The sequence below is a fragment of the Thamnophis sirtalis genome, unplaced genomic scaffold (assembly GCF_051295495.1).
Source record: "Thamnophis sirtalis isolate CommonGarterSnake01/CBP01778 unplaced genomic scaffold, rThaSir2_p1.2 scaffold_2, whole genome shotgun sequence".
NCBI classification, from domain to species: Eukaryota; Metazoa; Chordata; class Lepidosauria; order Squamata; family Natricidae; genus Thamnophis; species Thamnophis sirtalis.
In genome coordinates, this window is record NW_028261382.1 from 20,181,333 (window position 1) to 20,208,171 (window position 26,839).

General features: G+C 43.9%; 1 protein-coding gene across 3 annotated transcripts in view; it reads right to left on the reverse strand.

Moving 5' to 3' along the window:
- Positions 1-26,839, reverse strand: part of FAM169B (Protein) — a 57,148-nt gene that overhangs the window by 24,621 nt on the left and 5,688 nt on the right. For all 3 annotated transcript variants that reach the window (XM_087704367.1, XM_087704366.1, XM_087704365.1), the window contains exons 2-5: positions 21,206-21,339; positions 15,337-15,436; positions 3,742-3,827; positions 2,618-2,792 (exon numbers count right to left, since the gene is read on the reverse strand). In XM_087704367.1, coding sequence (XP_087560493.1) covers positions 2,618-2,792; positions 3,742-3,827; positions 15,337-15,436; positions 21,206-21,339 — 495 coding nt within the window. The remainder of the gene's footprint in view (positions 1-2,617; positions 2,793-3,741; positions 3,828-15,336; positions 15,437-21,205; positions 21,340-26,839) is intronic.

Consider the following 26,839-nt stretch of genomic DNA (forward strand, 5'->3'; position numbering starts at 1 on the left):
CCTCATATAGCCTGCTCCCCGGGAGACTTTTAATCTCTTTGGTTGGGGCTAAATGACTAACTTACAAGCCAGCAGAGTGGGAAACAGCAATTGCAAAGGCTGAGAAAGCAGGCGGCCATGAATGCTCTTGAAAACATCCAGCAGCTCAGGGAAAAATCCTACCACAACCTGACCCACATCTAAAGGATGCAAACCAAACCAAATTGTACATTCCAGCTCTGCCCCTAATTAACAAGCTGGCTTGGTGATGTTGGCCTGGAGGAACCTTTTGCAAGGAGTGAGTGTCCTGGTCAAGCTGGAGGGAGCAGGACGCTGCTGACAGGAGCCCAAAATCAACCAATTATGGGGTTCTGTCTATGCCTGCTGACACTTGGACGAATGTAGCATCTCTGGTGGCTTCATATTAACTACAGAAAGGCATGGCTTGGCCGGCCATAGGCATTCCTTTTATTAGATTATGCTGTATACCAATTTTTGCAAAACTGTATTTTAAAAAAAAACATTACCGTTTCCCCCCAAATAAGTAAGACAGGGTCTTATTTTCTTTTGACCCCCGAAATAAGCGCTTGGCCTTATTTTCGGGGAGGTCTTATTACTTTTGAGATACAAGAGGCAGCGAGCGTGGTCACCTCACGGCTGCTGCTGTGTGGCAATATTTTCGGGGAAGGGCTTATTTTAGTGCTTGTGCTTAAAAGTCCGATTGGGCTTATTATCTGGGAAGGTCTTATTTTCGGGAAAATGGGGTATATATGAGACAAAATAAAAATGACAGAAAGATGAGGTTGGATGTGTCCATGGATTTCAGACCTGGAAACCACCTCTACCTTTTGGACTTCAGACCTGCCACGTTTTCTACTGTGGGAAAACGGGAGGGGGGGATTATACAGAGTCTAGATACTATGTAGCCATAACAACATTCTTTCTCAGAAAGTCAAGGTCAACTCACCCTGCAGCTGCGATGAGGTGACTGGGAGGCATCTCCAGTTTTGGACTGTGCCTGATTGGACCATGTGATGGACATGTGGGTGCTGAACATGTGACTTGAACTTTCACTTGGATGGGGAAAACCTGGAAGCTTTCAGATTCAGGTTTTCCCAAATGGGTCAATGTGACATCTCTAATACAATGGAACTTTGAGGAAAATCAAGCCTCAGAGTCTTCTTCCGTTGGGGGTGTCACTTGGAACCCTGACGTTAACCTGAATCTCTTCTAAACCACTCTACCAGCTCCTCCGAACTTTGGGGTACTTTGGGGTACTGTCTGGGGTTCTGAGCCCCAGCATTGACCCGAGCCTGGGTGATGTGAAGACTCAGGAAAGAAGGCAATGGTATTGGAACCCAGAAATTATTTCTGCTACAGGAAGCTTGTGGGAAATTCGAAGGAGGAAAGAATAACAGAATAACCGAGTTTGAAGGGACCTTGGTGGTCTTCTAGTCCAACCCTCTGCTCAGGCAGGAGAACCCATATCATTTCAAACTGCTGGCTATCCAATCTCGAATACCTCCAGTGATGGAGCACCCACAACTTCTGGAGCTGTTCCACTGGTTAATTGCTCTCACTGTCAGGGGGTTTCTCCTTAAGTTCTAGGTTGCTTCTCTCCTTGGTTAGTTTCCATCCATGGCTTCTTGCCTTGCCTTTGAAGAGTGATTCCCTCTTCTTTGTGGCAGCCCCTTAGATATTGCAGTACTGCTATGATAGCTAGTTTACAGGAAAGAGAAATGATCTTTAAACAGCTACAGCATAGTTCCCCAAACCTATTTTGGGTTTGCGGATTGGCAGGGGGGATGGGAGCAGAGAGGGGATGGTTCCATGTGAGTGGTGAGCAAGCACAAATGTGTGTGCGAATGGACACATGCACACGCTCATACACTGTTCATGCGAATGGGGATACTCCCGCTCTGCGGCCCAGTTCCAAAAGGCTCAAGACCGGGTCATGGAGCTTGAGACGCCTGCCGTATTAGTTAAGCATGGGGGAATTATTTGGTTTCTGTTTTTTTCATATCCCATCTTTAGTATTTTTATAAACAACGCAAGGCACGTATCTAATATTCCTTCTTCCTCCCATTTTCCAGACAACAACCCTCTGAGATGGATTGGACTAAAGGAAAGGGAGTGTCCCAAGGTCACCCAGACGGTTTTCATCTTCTTAAATTTTATATATATATATAACGCCTTGAGCAATTTCTACCAAACTTGGTACACAGATGACTTACTCTCTGGAAAAAAAATATTGTAGGAGATAAGACGCCCCTAATGCTCCTTAAGAGGGGGCAGGTGTTCTGTTAAGATACAGCTTGTTGTGCCTTAAAAGGGCTTCTACTGTACTACTGTAAAATGGCTTCTATTGTGCAGTACAGTGGAGTTGCCATGGTAACGGCTTCACAGTACTACACAAGGAGGATCCCTCTGGTAAGGGGGAAAATCCAACATTAGAAATTATGTTTGGTCTGGACATTTTCCCCCTATAATTACCCTGGCCATGTCGGGTTATCGGCTAGAAGTTTTTAAAATGTATTTATTTAACTCCGCCAAGATAGGATCATCCAAAGTAGTCTGGTTCTTTTTGACTCTTATAAACATGCTTAAGAGTTGAGAAGGGCCCTCAGCAAAGACGTACCTCTTCTTTTGATGGTATAAAAGGCCGCCGCTTCTCCACTCTTCCAGAATATTCTGGCATCTTCCTTCTTAGGATGAGGAACGAAGACTGTATCGTCAGTCGAGCTCCTCTCCAACATGCCAAAAATGATGCAGTTAAGGACGTAGAGAACGATTCTCTCTTGAAAGGTTTGAACCTTGAAAGGCAAGTGAGATGAGGAGATATAAGACAGCACAAAGAATGCAGGCAGTCCTTGATTTACTACCAGGAGTGGGATTGAAAATTTTTAGCAACCAGTTCTCTGCCCATTTGCTGGGTGGGTGTGGCCATGGGGGAGGCGGCATGGCCTACTTGGCCCTCTGCATCACAGGGGTGGGAGGCGTTTTCATCCTCCTCAGGCTCCTGGAGGTTTTTTTCGAGCCTTTGGGAGAGTAAAAATGGCCTCCCCTAGGCTCTGAAGGCCCTCCAGGGACCAAAACAGGCCTGTTTCCAGACTTCCGGAAGGCCCGTTTTTCGCCGTCTCAGAGCCTCCGCGCATGATGAATGGGCCGCGTGGAGACTCCAGGGAGGGGAGGGGTAGGAGGGGCCAGCCAGTCCTTCCAACTACCAGTTCAGCGAACCAGAGGCAAAATTAGCACCCGGTTCACCCAAACTGGTGCAAACCGCCTGAATCCCACCCCTGCTTACAACAGAGTGACCATTTGAAGTGACAACGGTATTGAAAAGAATGATTTTTTACACTTACAACCATTGCAGCATCCCTAAAGTCTTGTGATCAAATTTCGGACACTTGGCAACCGGCAGACATTTGTGACGGTCTTAGTGTCCCGAGGTTACGTGATCCCCTTTTGCGACCTTCTGCCAAGCCAGGGGAAGCCGGATTCACTTAAAAACCATGTGACTAACGTTTTAACATATGCAAGGATTCACATCACAACTGTGGCAAGAGAGGTCATCAAAATTCCCCGTGTCGCTTAGGAACAGAAAATCTGAGCTCAATTGCAGTCGTAAGCTGAAGACGCCCAGGAATCCATCATTATTTTTTAAGAAGAATAACTGGTCTGGCTTAAAAAAATCTGAAGTGAGGTTTAAACAGTCGTAGAGTTGCCAAGTTTGGAGATCCCTGGTTTAAATGATGTTTTCACCTGTTTCAGGCCTTTCCGGAAAGGATCAGACGTCTTCATTACATCTTCAGGAAGCCGCCAGGAGTTGTTCAAATAAATTGCTAATACTGTTAAAAAAAAGAAAGGGAATAAAGGAACGAATGAATGAAGCAAGGAACTTCTGTTTAAGTAAGGCTGTGTGTCCCAAGAGTGCCTTCAGCTCTCATAAATTTTTGGAAGCTTGTCTGTATTTCTTGCCCTGCGTTATTTTCACATTTCTGTCAGCAATAAAACATTTTTCTTCCACAAGTTTTCAGCAGTGGTGGAATTTAAGAAGTCTTGGGAGAATGTGAGAGAAAAGTATTAACACATGTAGTCCTACTGGAGTCTACACCGAAGAATCTAAAAGTTTGGCTCTTCCACAACTCTCGGTTTGAACAGGAAAGATTCTGCAAAACTTCTTTTTTTTTTCTTTTTCATTCGATAGGCAGGTAGTCCTCAAGTTACAACCATACGGGAACCGACCCACTACAGTCGTAAATCACCATGGCCATAAAATGGGTCAGTGATGTGACAGATTTTATGATGTTTTTCCCACAGTCGTTAAACAAACACGGTGGTCGTGACTGCAAATGCTGTTGTCCTTGAACGAATGCTGCGGTCATTAAGCGAACCCAGTATTTGCTATGGCATAGTTTTTGTTCAAAATGGGAGTCAATGTCAGTTTTTGGCAAAACCATCATAAAATAAAGAGTTATGGGACTGTGGGACACTGCAAACGGTCGTGAAGTCATGTTGCCAAGCATCTAAAGTGCAATCACATGACCACAGGAGGAGCTGGACCATCAGAACTTCACAAGTAGGTCCAAAGTCCCCTTTTTACTGTGTAGATCATAAATTTGAATGGTCACTAAATGATTGGTCATAAGTCAAGGACTATTTGTACAACAGTGATAAAAAGGCATCCCTCTCTCTGGCTATTTAAACCCACTTCTAATCCTTTGGACAGTGGTTAAATGTTTGCATTTTTAATCACATCTCCCCCACTAGGATCTGTTCCTCAAAAAACAGCTGGAAGAAAATCCTGCATCTACAACATCCATCCTATCTCTCTCTCTCTCTCTCTCTCTCTCTCTCTCTCTCTCTCTCTCTCTCTCTCTCTCTCTCTCTCTCCCTCCCTCCCTCCCTCCCTCCCTCTATCATCTATCTATCTATCTATCTATCTATCTATCTATCTATCTACCTACCTACCTACCTACCTACCTACCCCCCCCTCTCTCTATCTATCAATCTATTTATCTACCTACCTACCTACCTACCTCTCTCTCTCTCTCTCTCTTTATCTATCTATCTATCTATCTATCTATCTCTCCCTCCCTCCCTCCCTCCCTCTATCATCTATCTATCTATCTATCTATCTATCTATCTATCTATCTATCTATCTATCATCTATCTACCTACCTACCTACCTACCTACCTACCCTCCCCCCCTCTCTCTATCTATCTATCTATCTACCTACCTACCTACCTCTCTCTCTCTCTCTCTTTATCTATCTATCTATCTATCTATCTATCTATCTATCTATCATCTATCTATTATAAAAATGTGTGTGTGTGTGTGTGTGTGTGTGTGTGTGTGTGTGTGTGTGTGTGTGTGTGTGTTACAGCATAACTCTGGAACGCCTCAAGCAATTTCTACCAAACTTGGTACACAGATGACTTACTCTCTGGAAACAAATACCGTGGGGGTAAAACACCCCTAACACCTCTCAGGGTGTATGTTCTGTTAAGATACAGCCCGTTGTGGCTTCTACCGTACTATCGTAAAATGGCTTCTACTGTACAGCACGGTGGAGTAACGGCTTCACAGTACTTCACAAAGGAGGCTCCCTCTGGTAAGGGGGAAAATCCAACTTTAGAAATTACGTTTGGTCTGGGATTATTTCTGAGGACAGATGTATGGATTAGGATAAATAAATACCTGGGCAACCCCAGGTTATCAGCTAGTACTTTAAGTTTGTGAAAATGCTGGAAGTGTGCGGCAGCAGCCAAAAAAGCGAATACAATCCTGGGTTGCATAAACAGAGGCATAGAATTAAGATCACGTGAAGTATTAGTGCCGCTTTATCAAACCCTAGTAAGGCCACACCTGGAATTCTGCAACCATTTTGGTCCCCATACTGCAAAAAAGATGTTGAGACTTTGGAACAAGTTCAGATAAGAGCAGCCACGATGATCAAAGACCTGGAGACTAAAACATAGGAAGAATGGCTGCAGGATTCTGGTTTGGCTAGGCTAAAGAAAAGAAGAATTAGGGGTGACATGATAGCGGTATTTCAATATTTGAGTGGCTGCCACAAAGAAGAGGGGGGCAAATTGTTCTCCAAAGCCCTAGAAAGCAAAGCAAGAAATAATGGTTGGAAACTAATCAAGGAGAGAAGCAACCTGGAATTAAGGAGAATCTTCCTAACAATGTGGACAATTAACCAGTGGAACTCATGGATGCTCCATCACTGGAGTTTTTTAAGAAGAGATTAAACAGCCACTTATCTGAAATAATATAGGTTGTCCTGCTTGAACAGGGGGCTGGACTAGAAGACCTCCAAGGTCCCTTCCAGCTCATTCATTCCAATATCATTTTTGAGTTTCAACAAATTTCCAAGAAGAAGATTATAAATATAAGGGAAAGGCACTGACTGCTTATGTCTTAAGATCAATCAAAAGTCTCTTTAATCTGTTAGAATCATAGAACATTACAGGGTTGGAAGAAACCTTGTAGGTCATCTAGTCCAACCCTCAAGCAGGAGGCCCTACACGATTTCTGACAAATGGCAGTCCAATCTCTTCTTGAAAGTCTCAAGTGATGAAGCTCCCACAACTTCTGAAGGCAACTTCTGTTCCATGGGTTGATTGTTCTCACTGTCAAAAAATTCCTTCTTATTTCCAGGTTGAATCTCTCCTTGTTCAGTTTCCATCCATTATTCCTTGTCTGGCCTTCGGGTGCTTTGGAGATTAGCTTGAGCCCCTCCTCTCCGTGGCAGCCCCTCAAATATTGGAAGACTGCTATCATGTCTCCCCTGGTCCTTTTCTTCACTAGACTAGCCATGCCCAGTTCCTTCAACCGTTCATCGCATGTTTTAGCCTCCAGTCCCCTCAATATCTTGGTTGCTCTTCTCTGCACTCTTTCTAGAGTCTCAATATCTTTTTTATAGTATAGTGACCAAAGCTGGATGCAGTATTGTTCTAGGTGTGGTCTTACTAGGGCTTTATAGAGTGGTATTAGTACTTCATACCTATAGTAGTTCCCTTATCCGTTTATCATGTGGTTTTGCCTCTAGTCCCTTAATCGTCTTTGTTGCTCTTCTCTGCTTTGTAAAAGTTGGTTATAAAGCTTGCCATCTTTGTCTTGAGTATATATCTATGGTGATTCTCAGTCATCCGGGTCATGAAAATGCTTTTTCAAGAGGCAACTGGACTTTCCGGTTATTCTTTGAAGATGTTTTGCTTCTAATGCAAGAAGCTTCTCCAGCTCTGAATAGGTTTCTTGGATAACAAGTGAAATGTCTTCAAAGAAAATACAAGAAAATCCAGTTGCCTGAAGGGCCCTCTAAAGCAGTGTTTCTCAACCTTGTCAACTTGAAGATGTCCGGACTTCAACTCCCAGGATTCCCCAGCCAGCATTCGCTGGCTGGGGAATTCTGGGAGTTGAAGTCCGGACATCTTCAAGTTGACAAGGTTGAGAAACACTGCTCTAAAGGATGCAGATGACCAGCTGTCTGCAAGGAATATCAATCCTTCCATTCCCCACCATCCAGTCAGAGCTGAAGAAGCGGAATGTCTTCAAAAGAAAAACAAGAAAATCCAGTTGCCTCCTGAAAAAAAAGGCACCTTTGCGACAACCAGGACCTCGATGACTGAGAATCTTAGCTATCCAATTTGGGATGAAGACCCTTTGAATGGTGTGGGAGTAGGAATGGATTTCCAGAGGGAAAAAATGCAGGCTACAGAAACCAGAAGTACCACTCAGGTGACCCTGAGGTCAGTTAAACCTTCAAGTCTCACCAAAAGGATGCAAAGGACCAGCTGTCTGCAAGGAATATCAATCCTTCCATTCCCCACCATCCAGTCAGAGCTGAAGAAGCTTCACTGATGAGAAGTGAAACATCTTCAAAGAAAAACCAGAAAGTCCCGTTGTCCTCGTCTTGACAGTATCTCGAGAATGAATCATAGACTTAATATGAAGGGAAAGGGCCTGGACCCAACCAAAAATGAAAAGAGCTACCTCTCTGAAAAGAAATATATTTTGACTGAATTAAATTAAAATGGACTGAAGAGTAATTATTAACGTCTTTATTTTTTATATTCAGTAACTTCTTTTTTGGCTCCTCTAAAAAAAATGTTTTTTTAAAAAAAAAATCACAATTGACCAGCCAATTTTTTGAAATGCTCTGGAAGACACAGCAGAGTTTTGGAAAGGGGCGTACAGTTTGTGCTCCCAAGCCTCCGATTGTTTTTCCGATTTAGCGTAATAAATTACCAGACCTTGATCCTAATTCAAGAGAGAACAGGGAAATGCAAACACAATACATCAAAGAAAGAGCAAAGCTGCCAAGGAACACCTACGAAAGGGATCGGCTGTTACAGGATATTTATTTATTATGGGGCAGAATTATACAATAGTACACACGTGGGGAAAGGAGACTATTTCATCTAATAAAAGTCCATTAACAATTATTTTGCCGTTCTTTTTTTTTTTAAAAAAAAACTTTTTATGTTTCCAGAGATAATTCTAATCTGCCTAGGTCAGCTTCTCTTCAATAGCTCCCTGTTGTGGCCCAGCAGAAGCCGTTGGAGCTGCAAACAGACTCCGATAGTGAGGCGCCCTATGAGTCGGCTCTGGAAGATGTGGAGGACCCTGGACAGGGTTCAGACTCCAAGCAGGGATCAGAGAGGCTGGTTGGCCACCAGGAAGCGCCTGAGGCATGGAGCAGCAGTGAAAGCCAAAGGGAGTTTGTCCCTGATGTCAGACCCTGGAGCAGTGGGGAGGAGCTAAGGGAGGTGGTCCCGGACACCAGGCAAAGACGGGCAGATAAGCGCTCACAGCAACTACGGAGATATAGAAGATAGTTGGGGCCAGGTGGTTGTGATTAGGCCTCTCCCAAGGGAGTATATAAGAAGAGACTTTGGGAGGAGGCTGTTTGCAGGACACAACCGTTATACTAAAGCTGGAGAAGCTCTGGTGTGTATTTCTTATCTGTGGAAGTCTGGGTTGCTGCCAAAGTCTTGTCGGTGTGTTAATTTACTGTGAATAAATTGTCTAGCAGGAATCTTGTGTCAGCGTGACTCACCGTATAGAGGGGGTCAGAACAGCTCCCAAATGGGGAAGCCAGATTCAATTGAATAACCATGTTGTTAACTTAACAGCTACAGTGATTCACTTAACAACTGTGGTAAGAAAGGTCATGAAACGGGGCAAAATTATCTTAACTGTCTCGCTTAGCAACAGAAATGTTGGGCTCAATTGTTGTCGTAGGTTGAGGACGACATGTAACTTTCTGGGAGGTTTTCAAGAATAGATTGGATGATCTTTTGCCCAGGATAAAATAAGGTCTCCTGCCTTCGGCTGGGGGTTGGACTAGAAGACCTCTAAGGTCCCTTCCAATCCTGTGATTTTATGTTCTAGGATTCTAATGTATTTATTAATGTATTAGTAAATACATTATTAAATACATTATTTATTAGAATATACATTAGAATAAATACATTCTTTCTAAAGCATTTAATAAGGACGCCTGCCTTGGGCTAGAAGACTTCCAAGGTCTCTTCCAGTTCTTTGATTCTATGATTCAAATGAGCTCCTAAGGAAACTGCCATGGCTCCATTAATCTCTATTGTAAGTAAATTACAAAGAGGTTTGCCAAAACCTGTTCTGTGCACACGGTGGGTGCAAAACGGGACAAAGCAAAGTTGTAAGAGTACTTTTGCACGGTTGGCCCTTGTTCTTTGGATCGTGGGATGCATAGAATTTCAAACAGTGCTCTTCACAACGTGCACCCAATTTTTGCAAACACAATCAACCCACAACTTCAGTGGCGATTCATGTTACAGGCACAAAAAGGGAGCAAGGATCAGGTTTAATGGGATAAAAGGAACGCTACATTTGGGAAGTGGGAGTGCCGTGGCTCAGCCATTGAAGATGCTGAGCTTGTCAGCTGGAAAGCTGACAGCTGAAGTTGGGGACCCGAGTGCCGCGTGATGGGGTGAGATCCTGCTACTTGCTCCAGCTCCTTGCCCCTCTAGCAGTTCAAAGGCATGCAAATGCGAACAGATTAATAGGAAGGTAACAGTGTCCCGTGTGCCTTTAGCGTATAGCCATGTTGGCCACATGAGCATGGAAATTGTCTTTGGACAATGCTTGGCTCCCTTGGCCAAGAAACAGAGATGAGTACCGTGTCCTACAGTCGGACACTAATTGTTCTGACCCAGCTCCCCAATAGTGGTCTGCCACACCTATTCAACTCTTTCCCCCTGCCTTTTATCCCCAGAGCTAGGGTGGGGCCTCGTTAGCAACTGTGGCTCTTCCGTCCCAAGGACCAGCCCATAGATTTCCATTACTCTCCTCTCCTCTGCCTTCTGCGGATCCCCACATAAGGCACTGGACCCAGCTGTTCCTCCTCTTCTTCATCAATCACCTCCAGACCTGGGGGCTGTTGACTCTCCATCTGAGGGGTGACGGACAGCCCAGGCTTCACCTCTGTCTCTCCCTCTGACAGCTCCATCCCCTCTTCCCCCTCAAAGCTCCCAGGTTGCCCTGATGCTGATCCTGTCTCCCACGCCTCCTCCTCCTCTGATTCGGCTGCTGGAGGGGCCAGTGGCCAACAGGCCGCAACACTAATGAACAGGGAAAATTTACCCTTACTTTATGTTTGTGAGAATGCTTGCATTGAGGAGCAGGCTGACCTAGCACTAAGCCTGTTTGCCAAGGACACCTACACACATCTATGGAAAATCTAAACAATTCAACAATTCAGAGAGTCGAGTGAAGTTAGCATATCAACTGTCACACTGTAGTAACTGGCTCCTACCTTCTTCTATGTCCTTTCCTTAAAGCATAAGTAGACAGGGAAGATCTTACACGTCTGTGCAAGCAGCTACATTCACTATAATGTGATGGACCCCCGGCACTGGATCTGCATATTCTTCACTTCCTAGTATTCTGAATGCAGAATGCTTTGATGCTCCATGCCTATGAAGGTTCTCTGTCACTCAAGTCATGCTTGTCCATGGTGCTTTCATAGCTTTCAAAAAAGGCAACTGAACTTTCTTGATTGACTTGGCTATGTCTAGACTAGTGAAAAGAAGGAACAGGGAAGAGCTGATAGCAGTCTTTGAAGGGCTCCTACACACAGGAGAGGGTCATTGTCAGGCCTGCAGCCATCTTTTCTTTTGGGTCTTTGGCCTGCCACAGTTTCTATTATTCTACTAGGCATTTTCTATTGTGGGAAAATGGGAGGGGGGGATTGTACGGAGTTAGATGCTATGTAGCCATAACAAAATTCCTTTCTAGAAAGCCAAGGTCATCCTTTGTCTTTGCACCTCTGCACCTGTCTTTGCACCTCTGCACCTGACCGGAACTGGATGAGTGGAACTGCCAGCATGTGGGTGTGGGGGAAAGATCTTGAACTTTCAATTGAGTGGGGAAAACCAGGAAGCTTTCAGATTCGGGTTTTCCCAGATGTGCCAACATGGTTCTCTTAATAAATTGGAACTTTGAGCAATACTTTGCCTTCGACTCTGATTTACTTTTGGATGCTATTTGGAATGCTGACAGTCATGCTATTTTCCGAAGCACCGAAAGGCAAGACAAGAAACAATGGATGGAGACTAACCAAGGAGAGAAGCAACACTGATAGCAGTAGTCCAGTATTTGAGGGGCTGCCACAAAGAAGAGATAGTCAATCCATTCTCCAAAGCATCTGAAGGCAGGAGAAGAAGCAACAGATGGAAACTAACCAAGGAGAGAAGCAATCTGGAATTAAGAAGAAACTTCCTAACAGTGAGAACAATTAACCAGTGGAGCAGCTTGCCACAAGAACTTGTGGGTGCTCCATCACTGCAGGCTTTTAAGAAGAGACTGGACAGCCAGCCACCTGTCTGAAATGGTATGGTTTTCCTGCTTGAGCAGGGGGTTGGACTAGAAGACCTCCTAGGTCCCTTCCAACTCTGATATTCTACTCCAGATCCTATTTTATTCTGCTCTATTCTTGGAAGACAGCTCACTTCTCATCCAAGAAGCTTCTTCGGTTCTAGCTGGTGGGGAATGGAAAGGATTTGTGCAGAATCCGGCAGTTACGTGGCCTCATTTCAGGATGGCTTTGCCAAAATGTGGGTTTGGGGGTTTGGGTTTTGTTTTTCAAAAATGACACTTACTGCAAACCATTGGTTTGCTTAGCAACTGCAGCATTCACTCAACAGCCACAGATTCACTTAACAACCACGGTGATTCACTTAATGACTACTGGTAATAAAACATTGTAAAATCAGGTGGTTCACGCAACTAACCTGTTTTATGGCCATTAAGATTTACAATCATAATGTAACTACCTATCCAAGTTCTTGAATATTTCCAGGTCAGTCTCCTATTCTCTGCATGTACACAAGACTCTTCTTACAAAATATTGTATTATATTGTACCAAGTCAAGCTTGATCAAGTTGAGTGGAAAAGCTACAATGATCGGGAACAGCCACCTTTTAAACAACAAGATTCCCCTTTTAAACCACCAGATCCCCTTTTAAACCATCAGATTCCCATTTTTAAACCACGGGATTCCCCTTTTAAACCATGGGATTCCCCTTTTAAACCACCAGATCCTCCTTTTAAACCACCAGATTCCCCTTTTAAACCACCTTTTAAACCACCAGATCCCCCTTTTAAACCACCAGATTCCCCCTTTAAACCACCGGATTCCCCTTTTAAACCACCGGATTCCCCTTTTAAACCACCAGATCCCTTTTTAAAGCTCCAGATTCCCTTTTTAAACCACCAGATTCCCCTTTTGAACCACCATTCCATTTTTAAACCTCCAGATTCCCTTTTTAAACCACCAGATTCCCCTTTTAAACCACCGGATTTCCCTTTTAAACCACCGGATCCCCCTTTTAAACCACCAGATTCCCCTTTTAAACTACTAGATTCCCTTTTTAAACCTCCAGATCCCCCTTTTAAATCAGTCAGCCAGACCAATTAATCAAGGGAATAGCTTGCTTCCCAAAGTTGTGAGTGCTCCATCACTGGAGGTTTTCAAAAACAGCTTGGGCAACCGTTTGTCTGAGTTGGTATAAATCTCCTGCCCTGAACAGGGGGTTGGACTAGAAGATCTCCAAGGTCCCTTCCAGCCCTATGATTCCATGTTCTGTGTAGGTAACCAGTACTTTCTTAGCAACATCGAAGCCACACCCTTCCCGTAACCTGGATCTGTTTTCCCACTGAACTTACAGAATCTATCTAGCCTTTATTCTCTATTAAATTTAAAAAATAAAACCAGCATAGAAAGAGTACTTTTTATTACCAGTTACATGGGCTGTAAAATCCTACACCTTTCATAATTCAGGAGGAAGTTATTATAATACACAGTGTTCCAGAAAACAAGTATAAAAACTTTTTTTAACCACCGTATTAAAAACGTAGATTTTTTCCCCCTTATTTATATCTGACTGAACTCAAGACACAGCCTGTTCCTTTCTTCCCCGTCCGAAGCCATTACCATATTACAATCACAATCAGGCTAAAGGAAAAAATGGCTAATCTTAACATTTCGACTCGGGGAGATAATAAAATCAATGAAGAAAGGCTCGCTCCGTTCCCAAAATTAAAACTGGCAAATCATGACTGAGAACAGTTAGAGACTCAGAGATGAAGAGGACATTATACATTGGGTTACACATTAAAATTCAAAAGTACACGTAAAAACCGTAAGATAAAATACCAAGGCTGCAATGTTCTCTTGGCTTCCTTCCGCTACTTACAAATTCTTAGGCAGAAAAAGAAAGTCATTTCTATTGAAACGCCACGACGCTGGCACTATTATCTAGCCTAGAATAAAAAATATCTAGTTTTTGTGGTCTGATGAAGACAACTGTGTATGGAAACAAGCTGCTTTGTTCGCAATAGCAATAGCAATGGCACTTAGACTTATATCCCACTTCACAGTGCTTTACAGCCCTCTCCAAGTGGTTTAGAGTCAGCATATTGCTTCCAACAATCTCATTTTACCGACCTTGGAAGGATGGGAGGCTGAGTAAGCCTTGAGCCTGGTGGGATTTGAACTGCCAAATTGCAGGCAGCCAGCACTTAGTAGAAATAGCCTGCAGTACTGCACTCTAACCACTGCACCACCGAAATTCATTATGACGGCAAGGAAGATACGAAACCACATCCTCACAAATAGTATTCTTAATCTTAGAGGGGATTATTGAATCAACCAGAATAGGGCTGGAAGGGAAGTTGGAGGTCTTCTAGTTCAACCCCCTGGCTCAAGCAGGAGACTCTAAACCCGTGATGGTGAACCTATGGCAGGCGTGCCCAAAGTGGCACGCAGAGCCATGACACCTGGCACAAGTGGTGTCACCTATTCCACTTCTGGGTTTCTGGCTCGCACGCCCGTGAGATGATCGGCTGGCCTTTGTGCATGGGGCAGTGCCGGAAACCGGAAGATCTGGTCTTCCGTTTTCCAGTGCGAGCATGTGCACTGGCTAGCTGCTGGTCACATGTGCATACGCACCAGTAACCAGAAGCCTAGCTGGCTGGTGCGCTTGCATGTGCTGGAAACCAGAAGTTCATTTTTCGGAGCGCACATGCCACCTGGGCAGCTCCTCTTCTTGGTTGTGACGAGTGTGCACGCTTCCATTTTGGCACTCGGTGCCAAAAAAGGTTTGCCATCACTGCTCTCTACCATTTCAGACAAATGGTTATCCAAACTCTTCTTAGAAACTTCCAGTGTTGGAGCAACATTCACAACTTCTGAAGGCAAGTAGTTGATTAATTGTTCTAACTGTCAGGAAATTTCTCCTTAGTTCTAGGTTGCTTTGCTGGCTGAGGAACTCTGGGAGTTGAAGTCCACAGGTCTTAAAGTTGCCAAGGTTGGAGACCACTGCTTTAGATAATAGGTTGACCCCTTCTTCGTGGCAGCCCCTCAAATACTGGAATCATGTCACCCCCCCTAGTCCTTCTTCTCTCTAGACTAGCCGTACTCAGTTGCTACAACCGTTCTTTGTTCTGTTTTCATCTCTGAAATCTGAATTTAGAATGCTGATGCCACAACATTTTGTTGCAAGATCTATTTGCTATTTGGTCACAAAAATTCCTGTGGAGTACTCAAAATGTCATTTTGATGAGAAGAGCAGACAGGTTCTCAGGGAAGTCACTCCTCGCAGTGTTTTCCATTTAGAAGCCAAGTTCTATTCCTCTCCCACCCTTCCTCTGTGCCCAGAGTAGCTGGCACAGAATTCCCAAATGCTTTTCCATATGCCCACATCCCAGGTGTCAAATTCTGTTTTGTGCATCTGATCATTCAGAGCCATGCTGAAATAAAAGAGAGGATTGGGGGGGGGGGGAGAGAAGCAATCTATTTACTAACCTTTGTTCTTATCTTGGGGGTCAGTGAGTACCAGGAGGCAGCATTCACTGTCATCTCTGCACAGAGGAAGGAAACTCATCGACGAAGCCTCCACTTTAATCTGTAATCAAAGAGAATATTTATGTTCCTGTTCTCAAAGTGGACTAGTTACGAAAACAAAAACAAGAATTATAACACAGGAAACTTTTAATGAAAATCTAATTTAATGAAAAAAAGCACTAGGGGTGACATGATAGGAGTGTTCCAATATCTGAGGGTTAAGCTATTCTCCAAGGCACCTGAGGGCAGGTCAAGAAGCAATGGGTGGAAACTAATCAAGGAGAGAAGCAACCTGGGACTAAAAAGAAATTTCCTAACAGTTAGAACAATTACTCAGTAGAACAACTTGCCTCCTGCAGTTGTAAATGCTCCAACACTGGAAGTTTTTAAGAAGATGTTGGATAACCATTTGTCTGAAGTGGTGTAGGATTTCCTGCCTAAGCAGGGGGTTGGACTAGAAGACCTCCAAGGTCCCTTCCAACTCTGTTATTCTATTCTGAATGCTATTTAAATTTTCTAAAATGTCTTTTCTATCAATGACATTTTAATACTGGCTTTTTCTTTTCTTTTCTTTTTTGCTTCTGTACAATATTTTGGGCCACCCTATGAAGCACTCAATTTGGAATTCAGTTTTGGAAAGGGTATCGATTTTCCAAATATGGGAAAAGGTGTATTGCTATTACATCAATTCAGGGTTTTAGAAAAGGGTGATGTTGTTGGTTTGGAACTCCCTAGAACTGCTAAAGGAATGGGCAGAATGTCTGTTTTCTAAACAAATTACAGTTTCCAATATTTGTTTGTTGTGGGAAGCAACCTGTTGGGAAGGAGGGAAGGAAAGGAAGGAAAGGATTAGGAGAACCGAAGTCCATGAGCCACTTCTTTCATTTGGCGCAGGTGAGGGTTCTATCTATTAGCATCTTTCTAGCTATTTCTCTATCACTCTATCCATCTCTCTATCCCTTTATCATCAATCTATCAATCTATCAATCTATCTATCTATCTATCTATCTATCTATCTATCTATCTATCTATCTATCTATCTATCTATCTATAGATCTCTCTCTCTCTCTCTCTCTCTCTCTCTCTCTCTCCGTCCCTCTCTCCCTCCCTCCCTCTCCATCTCTCCATCTACTGGATATAGCCAGGTTACCGGAGGGTGGCTGCTGACAAAAGTTACCCTGGATAACTAAGTTAATAAAAAATTGGATTAAGCAACCATGCTTTTACTCAACCTGAACAATGAACCTGAACAATGATACATCTTGAAAATGTTGATCTGTGGGTTTCACTTCATGTAAACAATGGATGGAAATGATAAAACACGATTCCTCCACTGAAATCTTGTTGCAAACAAACAAACAAAAAACCCTCACAAAAGTAACAGGGCTTTTCAACGCAACATTTCTCAAACCATCCAGGCACCCAATTTTCTCTGCCTTTGTGATTGCAGCCTTTATATTTTCATTCTAATTTAATTCAAATTCATACAGACTTCAAGTACCTAGACCAAGGTGGAGGGAAAAGATCTTTCATGCCAATGATTGATTTTTGACACTTCTGTTTGCTGAGCCAGGAAGCTCCAGTAAATGTGCCTAATCCAGATCCAAAGCAAATTGCAGCCTGTGAAGCTGGAAAACTGTGGAGAATTTCTCTGTTTATCTCCAAATTCCACCCTGTGACTACAGATGGACTTACAGCCATTCATTCAGTGACCATGCAAAGGTACCACGGCACTGCAAACAGTGACTTACGACTGGTTCTCACACTTATGACTATCACTGCATCTGTTCTGACCTAGGCTTCCCCAAAAAGCACGAGGCAGAGTCCTGGTCCCGACAAAACCCCTTTTATTGAACGAATGTGACTTCCTCCCATTCACATTCAGCAAAGGCCTGGCAAAAAGTCTTTTGAAGGTGAATTTATGACCACAGACCTTATCTAGCTTGGAAAGCTGCCATGTAAATATTTTCCAAATGAGGTGCTGTGCAAGGAAAGACTAGGCACAGAGTCTCTGAGATTCACAGACAGATCTTCACACTCCTGAAACTAATGAATGAACCAACAAATTGTTTCCTTCAAATGCCCACTCCCCTTTCGCTCCTCTTTTATTTCCTATGGGAGGGGCCATTCACTGTTCATCTGTGGCTTTACTCCCAAGTCAACCCCTGTTCTTTAGCTGTTCCCTTCCTCTGGCAGCTCTGCGCATGCGCACACTGGGAACAGGCTCCAGCTGTTCTTCTGCCTCACTGATGTTCTGAAGGCAGCTGAGAATCTTCAGATGGCCTTGATCCCCTCTGTCTCCGACACAGAGCCCTCATCCGAGCCTTCCCCAGACTCCAGGACTGGCCCAGGTTCCTCCCCAACCTCCTCACTGTCCGACTCTGCTGCCAAATCTACTGGCCGCTGGCAGGCCACAACAGCATCTCCAAGTTTGGGGGATGTACTGGCACGTACTTAGTTAGGATTGTTGCACTGTACTAAAGTCACAAGATTGCCATTTGTGTATTTCCCAGCCGGTGTTGTGGCCTGTCGGCTGCCGGCCCCTTCAGCAGCCAAATCAGAGGAGGAGGAGGAGGCATGGGAGTTAGGATCAGCATCAAAGCAACCTGAAAGCTCTTAGGGGGAAGAGGGAATGGAGCTGGCAGAGAGAGAGGGGGGGAAGGAAGGGAGGGAGGGAGGGAGAGGGTGGGGCAGAGCCTGGCCATCCATCAGCCCTCAGACGGAAAGTCAATAGCCTCCAGATCTAGAGGTGGCTGATGAGGAAGAGGAAGAACAGCTGGGTCCAGTGTCTGACATGGAGATGCGCAGAAGGCAGAGGAGAGGAGAGTAGTGGAAATCAATTGGCCGGTCCTTGGGATGGAAGAGCCACTGCTGCTAGCGAGGCCCCACCATAGCTCTGGGGAAAAAAGGCAGGGGGTGGAGATGAATAGATGCTGCAGACAACTATTCATCTTCCAGCCAGACGGACTTGTTAGCCTGCGGTGAGAGAGAAACTTTTTTCCAGAACGGCCGGCACTTCTAATAAAGGGATCTTTTGAGTTCAATTCAGAGACTTTGTCATGTTTGGAGAGCTGGGTCAGAACAGCCGGCTTCCTACCAAGGAAGCCAAATTTGCTTAACAATTGCACAGGCCACCTAACCAGTGTAAAGTGGCACTTAAGAACCGTGGCAAAGAAGGTCGTAACATCAGCCTGACTCGCTAAACAACCACTTTTCCTTAACAACAGAAAGGATGGTCCCAACGGTGGTCATACATCGAGGACTACCTAAACTGTTGTAAAGTTTGCAGTGTCACTCAACATGCTAAGCTCTTGGCTCTCCCTCAACTCTGCATGGAAGTTCAACAGGGAGAGCTACCCTCTTCCCGTTTTCTTTCGTTTCCAAACCTCGCTTCCTGTTTTTGATTTAGCCCAGGGAAGCAACTATGCTTCTTGGGCACCAGGGGGCAATCGATGTGTATTTTATGCAAAGCTGACTCTTCTCTCACTTATGCAAAAACTCAGGACCGGGTGTCCAACATGGGTTTTGCATAACTAGAGAAGGGGTTTGAGTGGAAACTCAAATTGTTCAAAGCCCCGATTTCTACTTCCTGTTCTGTTGCTCCTGTTGCATCCAGTTTTGGTCACTACACTATAAAAAAGATGTTGAAGCTCTAGAAAAAATGCAGAGAAGAGCAACCAGGATGATTAGGGGACTGAAGGCTAAAACATATGATGAACAGTTGCAGGAACCAGGCATGACTAGTCTAGTGAAGAGAAGGACCAGGGGAGACAGGAGAGCAGTCTTCCAATATTTGAGGGGCTGCCACAGAGCGGAGAGGGTCAAGCTATACTCCAGAGCACCCGAAGGCCAGACAAGAAATAATGGATGGAAACTGAACAAGGAGAGATTCAACCTGGGAATAAGGAGGAATTTTCTGCCAGTGAGAACAATCAACCCATGGAACAGAAGTTGCCTTCAGAAGTTGTGGAAGTTTCATCACTGGAAGCTTTCAAGAAGAGATTGGACTGCTTTATGTCAAAAATGATGTAGGGTCTCCTGCTTGGGGGTTGGACTAGATGACCTACTAGGTCCCTTCCAAGTCTGTTAATCTATCTGTATCTGCTCAAAACCCCAATGTCTATTTGCTGTTCTTCTGTTGCTGCTGTTCAAAGACCCTTTGAAGCCTTTGCTTGCTTCTCTCTCTCTCTCTCTCTCTCTCTCTCTCTCTCTCTCTCTCTCTCTCTCTCTCTCTCTCTCTCCCTCCCTCCCTCCCTCCCTCCCTCCCTCTCTCTCTCTCTCTCTCTGTCTTCAGCTGGGGATGGCTTGTAGGGCAAGAACAAACGGACAGCGTTTTTTAATCTCTTCTCCATCAAGCCATGTGGGTTTACATTTTCCATGACAACATGATACATCCTAAAATACTGAATTTGCTGGAAAAAAAACAAATAAAAAACCTCTGGTATACCGAAAGGAAACCAACTGCATCCAAGCAGTCAAAGAACATGCAGTAAGAACTTTCTATTTACAATGCAAATTCTTCTCCTAGATCAGCATCAGCCCAAACCGATGGGCCTGTGCGCATTCTGGGGTAACGGCTCAGGTTTTTCACAAACAGTCGTGTTTTTCCCACTTGACAAATCCAGATGCTTTGGAAAACACCTCAGAGAATAATAATAGAGTGGGGAGGGTCCTTGGAGGTCTTCTAGTCCATCCCCCTGCTGGAGCAGGAGACCCTATATCATTCCAGACAAGTTTCTGTCAAGCCTCTTGTTAAAATCCTCCATTTATGGAGCACCTACGACTTCTGAAGACAAGCCGTTCCACTGGTTCATTGTTCTCACTGTCAGGAAATTTCTCCTTATTTCTAGGTTGACGTTTTGGGCTCAATTGTAGTGGTTAAGTCAAGGGCTCCCAATATTATCTTATCTTGAACAACAGTGACAATATCAACAATATCGCCAACGTTCTGCTGCTTCACATGACTGCGTTGAAGGACTATCCACCCATCCTCGCATCAGCAGAAAGCTCTACCAGCATAAAATTTGTTGCCCACAATCACTATCTAGCTTGTGCATCAACCAACCATCATCTGCTTTCTGCTGTCTTTGTTCCTCTTTGCTTTCTTTCCAAAGTAACAGATGACATGGTATCTTTACGGAATGGAACGGAATATGGAACGGAACACAACAGAACAGAACAGGGCAGAATAGAGCAGAGCACGGCTGGTAGGACTTTGGAGGTCTTCTAGTCCATCCCCCTGCTCAAGCAGGAGAACCTATACCATTTCAGATAAGTGACTGTCCAATTTCTTCTTAAAAACCCCAGTGATGGAGCACCCGTGATTTCTGGAGGCAAGCTGTTCCACTTCTTAATTGCCCTCAATGTTAGGAAGTTTCTCCTCAATTCCAAGTTGTTTCCCTCTTTGATTATTTTCCAATCAAAGAGGGAAGCAATCTGGAATTACGGAGAATCTTGCATACCTGGAGATTACCCTTGGATGATGCCGATGTCAACGTTGATCTTTCTATGGTTTCTATGATTACGTGCATCCATCCCATCACGTCCAAAGAAACTCCTGAATGGTATAGAGTCTCTTGCCGTGGGCAGGGGTTGAAGTAGAAGACCTCCAAGCTCTCTTTCAACCCTATTATTCCACGTTCTATGTTCTATGATCTGTTCGACTCAACATAGCTAGAGATAAGATGTAGGATGTAGGGTGGGAAGACTCCAAAAGTCAACAGTTGACCTAGGGACAGCTCATTCTATCTCGCACAGTTCCTGTGGGGAGGAACACAGCAGGAGGAAACAGTACGGATGCTTTGATCTATAAAGAATGAGGTATACTTACATTCTTTTGGCCTGGAACAGAGAGATCTTCAGCGGCAGATAAGGCTTCTTCCATACGTTTGGCCTGGTTGTTGCAAAGCCCTGTTTCCAGATTCTCCAGATTTTCATCTTTAATGTCCACCAGAAAAAGACTATCTGGGAGAAGGAAGAATATTAAGGGTCAACCTTGAGGCAGGTTGCTTAAATTCGGGTCCCCAAAGGGGCCTGCTGTGTGAGCAAAAAATGCCAAGATGATCAAAATCCCACACTTTTTTACACCATGATTTGTATCTAGCACACTGTTCAAACACAGTGCATTTTATGGCGGAATGTATTGTGTAATTTCCCCAAAAGGAGCTAATTCAGTAATTTGAGTTATATGTGCTACATGCCTACAAAACAGTACAAAACTACAGATCATTGAATCGTAAATCTGGAAGGGACCTTGGAGGTCTTCTAGACCAACCTTCTGCTCAAGGCAGGAGACTTTATACTATTCTGAGCAAATAGCTGTCCATTCTCTTCTTAAAAACCTCCAGTGATAGAGTACCCACAAGGTAAACCGTTCTACTGATTGATCGTTCTCACTGTCAGGAAATTTCTCCTTAGTTCTTTCTACCTTGGACTTTTCTTGGGAAAATGATAAATGACCAATCTCTGTTACAAGCTTACCTCCAACTCTGACCACCAGCCATGTAGACTTTGGGTGGGCTTTGATATTAGCAATAGACATGTGTTCTGACCCCACTCTTCGCTCGTTCACAGACGACAGCCAGACCAAACTTCAAAGGAAATATCTTTATCAGTCCTGGCTCAAGCTGGCTGTGAGCCCAAAAATAAACGTAGATAAAGTCTCTGGCAAAAAGTTACACAGCAAAAGCAAAAACAAAAAGCTCTTACAGTAAACCAGGTTTACAGAAAGCAAATCACTTATCCAAGTGCCTCTTTGAATCTTGAAACTGAACTCACGAACAAACAAACGATGAACCACAAACGACAAACGTTGACTTCTGCAACTAAGGCGTGGCACCATCCGTCTTTTATCTGCAGAAGACGACCCTAACAAGCAACAGCTGCTCATTATTCCTGCATCCTGATGCAACTCACAGCAAGCTTCTGCTGAGTCACAACAGACATGGATGCCACAGCTCATCAACCCTTACGCCAGCTATTAGTGGATTTTTTTTTTTTTTGAAAACCCAAATGGGTCTTCCAGTAAAATGTAACTGATGGTCTATTTTAAAAAAGGATGTTGAGACTTCGAAAAAAGTTCAGAGAACAACTAAGATGAGGCCTGGAGACTAAAATGCAAGATTGTCAATTTGGAAGGTAATGCCCCAATGGGGGAAGAGATGCCTATTAAAAAACAGAAAGTCCATTCATTCAAATGGGATTTTCCATGCTCTAATGTTATTATAATATGCATTCCGGCAATGGGATTTTATGCATGCTTACTTTGCATATAGCTCATGCATTCCATGCATATGTAAAAGCGGGAATGAGATTTTACAGATGTATATTTTATCTATTCTATCCAAGCATAGAACGGCAAATGGGATTTGGCAGATGGGTGAAAGAATACTGTGTGTGTTCAGATTTGCATTCAAAATCCACAAGATGGGCTCCATTAAATTGAGGTTTATTGTACCTTCTTTATCGCTCTAAAATGTCTACATAGGTACTAATCAAATCTGAATGTAGAAGATAGAATAATGGAGTTGGAAGGGACCTAGTCATTTAGTCTTGGATCTTGGAGGTCTCGAGAGTGCAGAGAAGAGCAACAAAGATGATTAGGGGACTGGAGGCTAAAACATATGAAGAACAGCTGCAAGAACTGGGTATGTCTAGTTTAATGAAAAGAAGGACTAGGAGAGATATGATAGCAGTCTTCCGATATCCCAGGGGCTGCCACAAAGATGAGGGAGTCAAACTATTCTCCAAAGCACCAGAAGGCAGGACAAGAAGCAATGGGTGGAAACTAATCAAGGACAGAAGGAACTTAGAATTAAGGAGAAATTTCCCGACAATTAGAACAATTAACCAGTGGAACAGCTTGCCTTTGTTGCTCTTCTCTGCACTTAAGAGTCTCAACATCTTTTTCATAATACGGTGACCAAAACTGCATGCAACATTCTAAGCGTAAGATCAGTATAAGATAGAACAATTAATCAGTGGAACAACTCGCCTCCAGAAGTTGTGAATGCTCCAACACTGGAAGTTTTTAAGAAGCGATTGGATAAGTATTTGTCTGAAGTGGTGTAGGGTTTCCTGCCTAAGCAGGGGGTTGGACTAGAAGACCTCCAAGGTCCCTTCCAACTCTGTTATTCTAACTCCCTGCTCAAGCAGGAGACCCTATACATTTCAGACAAGTGGCTGTCCAGTCTCTTCTTAGAAGCCTCCAGATTTGGAGCTCCCACAATTTCTGAAAGCAAGCCATTCCATTGGTTAATTGTTCTCACTGTTAGGAATTTTCTCCTTAGTTCTTCCCTCCTTGATGAGTTTCCATCCATTGCTTGCAACCACTCAAATATTGGAATGCTGCTATCATATCTCCCTAATCCTTCTTTTCATTAGTCTAGACATCCCCAGTTCCTGCCACCATCCTTCGGGCGACCAAATAAGGTAAAGGGTACCTACTCTACGAAGGAGATATCGTTATTACTCAACATGCTGACATATTAGCGAGTGGAAGAATGCCCTCTAGGATTAACAGCAATCTTATTTTTAACATCTTTATGTAGCGATGGAAGTTGACAAAGCACATAGGTTTTGCTTCCATCCCCAGTGACAGACAAGGCATTCCACACAGTACATGGTCTTCCTTCCCAGTAATGCTTGAATCATAGACGGAGTATTTCTCATTCTCATAAAAACACTTCCAAGAACTCAAAATTCGCTTTAAAATTCCAGAGACGTCCAACTAACAAGCCTTCTCTAGCGTCATTCCTTTGACCTATGGCAGAGAGCGATCTACCTCAAGAGACAGAAAGCATCACAGGGAAAACTCTGAACTGGAAACATTTTTTAAAAAATTCTTGCCAGCCAAATATCTTCAATGTGTAAAGCTGCACCCCAAAATCCAAGAATTGCATTCACATTTTGTGAAATATAGCTGGATGAAAGCAAACATTTCAGCCATGCTGGTGGCGGGGGGGAAGAGAATCTTGTAACTGTAAAGGTAAAGGTTCCCCTCGCACATATGTGCTAGTTGTTACCGACTCTAGGGGGTGGTGCTCATCTCTGTTTCAAAGCCGAAGAGTCAGCGCTGTCCGAAGACGTCTTGGTGGTCATGTGGCTGGCATGACTAAACACTGAAGGTGCACGGAATGCTGTTCCCTTCCCACCAATGTTGGTCCCTATTTTTCTTCTTGCATTTTTATGTGCTTCTGAACTGCTAGGTTGGCAGAAGCTGGGACAAGTAACGGGAGTGCACGCCATTACATAGCGTTAGGGATTTGAACTGTCGAACTGCCGACCTTTCTGATCGATAAGCTCAGCGTCTTAGCCACTGAACCGCCCTTGATCGTTTTTCACACTTATGACCACTGCACCACAGAGCCATGGTGGTGCAGTGGTTAGAGTGCAGTACTGCAGGCTACTACTGCTGACTGCCGGCTGCCTGCAATTTGGCAGTTCAAATCTCACCAGGCTCAAGACTGACTCAGCCTTCCATCCTTCCAAAGTGGGTAAAATGAGGACCCAGATTGTTGGGGGCAAAGAGGACTCTGAATCTATAAACCACTTAGAGGGCTGTAAAGCACTGAAAAGTGGTATATAAGTCTAAGGGCTATTGCTATTTTCATTATAAGAGGAACAAGAGCCGTGGTGGCACAGTGGTTAGAGTGCAGAACTGCAGGCTGCTTTTGCTGCCCGCTGGCTGCCTGCAATTTGGCAGTTCGAACCTCACCAGGCTCAAGGTTGACTCAGCCTTCCATCCTTCCAAGGTGGGTAAAATGAGGACCCAGATTGTTGGGGGCAAAGAGGACTCTTGACTCTGTGGGTTGTAAATCACTGTGAAGGGGTATATAAGTCTAAGTGATGTTGCTATTGCAGCATCCCCATAGTCACATGATCAAAATTCAGACAGTTGCAAATTGGCATCTATTTATGACGGTTGCAGTGTCCCGGGGTCTTGTGATCCCGCTTTTGCGACCTTCTGATAAGCAAAGTCAATGGGGAAGCCAGATTCACTTAACAACCGTGTTATTAATTTAACAACTGCAGGGATTGACTCCAGAAGGGTGACAAGAAAGGTCACAAAATGGGGCAAATCTCACTTAACTACTGTCTTGCTTAGCAGCAGAAATGTTGGGCTCAATTGTGGCCACAAGGCAAGGACTAGCTGTGCAGTATTTTGTTGAGGCAGAACAATACAATACGATGGACGGTTGCAGGAACTGGGCGTGGCTAGTCTAGTGAAGAGAAGGACCAGGGGAGACATGATAGCAGTCTTCCAATATTTGAGGGGCTGCCACAGAGAAGAAGGAGTGAAGCTATTTTCCAAAGCACCCGAAGGCCAGACAAGGAATAATGGATGGAAACTGATCAAGGAGAGATTCAACCTAGAAATAAGGAGGAATTTTCTGACAGTGAGAACAATCAACCCGTGGAAGAGAAGTTGCCTTCAGAGGTTGTGGGAGCTTCATCCCTGGAAGCTTTCAAGAAGAGACTGGACTCCCATCTGTCAAAAATGGTGTAGGGTCTCCTGCAAGGTCCTTTCCAATCCTATTACTCTGTCTAAGCACTTAATATATCAGCCAGACAGGTGACCAAAAATGGAAGGAATTCTAGCCATTACAAAATGAAAGTCCCTTTGTTTAATAACTGCCAGTCTTACTTTTCGAATTTCTCATTTCCACAAAGGTTTCACATACATACATACATACATACATACATACATACATACATACATACATACATACATACATAGGAGCTGTAGAGAATAAAACCTTTCTGAATTTACCAGGTTGAATTACTTTTTTTTTTAAAGTGATTCATATATAAGGATCTTCTGGTTGGAAAGTTGCAATAAACCCGGAGTGGTTTTAAAAACAATCTGCAAGGGTTATTAACAAAGCGATGGGTGGGAGGAGGAGCCTATGTCGCTACGAAATGGTCACCCGATCTCAATGCTCTGAGATCGCCACCAATACTTTTTCTTGCTGGGTGGTCCAATCGGACCTAAACCATCCCGGAGAGACAGTGAACAGGAAGTCTACGTTCTGCTGATCACAGGGACATCGCATAGTCATAGGGTACAAATGAGCAACCAAATCATACTAGGAAACAATCAATATAAATTGTAAGAATGCAAGCAACAAACTTAGTATACAGTTATAAGTGGGAGGAGATGGGTGATAGGAAGATGAGAAGATTAATAGTCGTGCAGCCTTAGTGAATGGTTTGACAGTGTTGAAGGAATTATTTGTTTAGCAGAGTGATGGCATTCAGGGAAAAAACTGTCCCTATGTCTAGTTGTTCTGGTGTGCTCTATAGCTTCGTTTTGAGGGTAGGAGTTGAGACAATTTATGTCCAGGATGTGAGGGGTCTGTAGATATTTTCACAGCCCTCTTTTTGACTCCTGCAATGTCCAGCTCCACAATGGAAGGCAGGTTGGTAGTAATTGTTTTTTCTGCAGTTCTAATTTTCCTCTGAA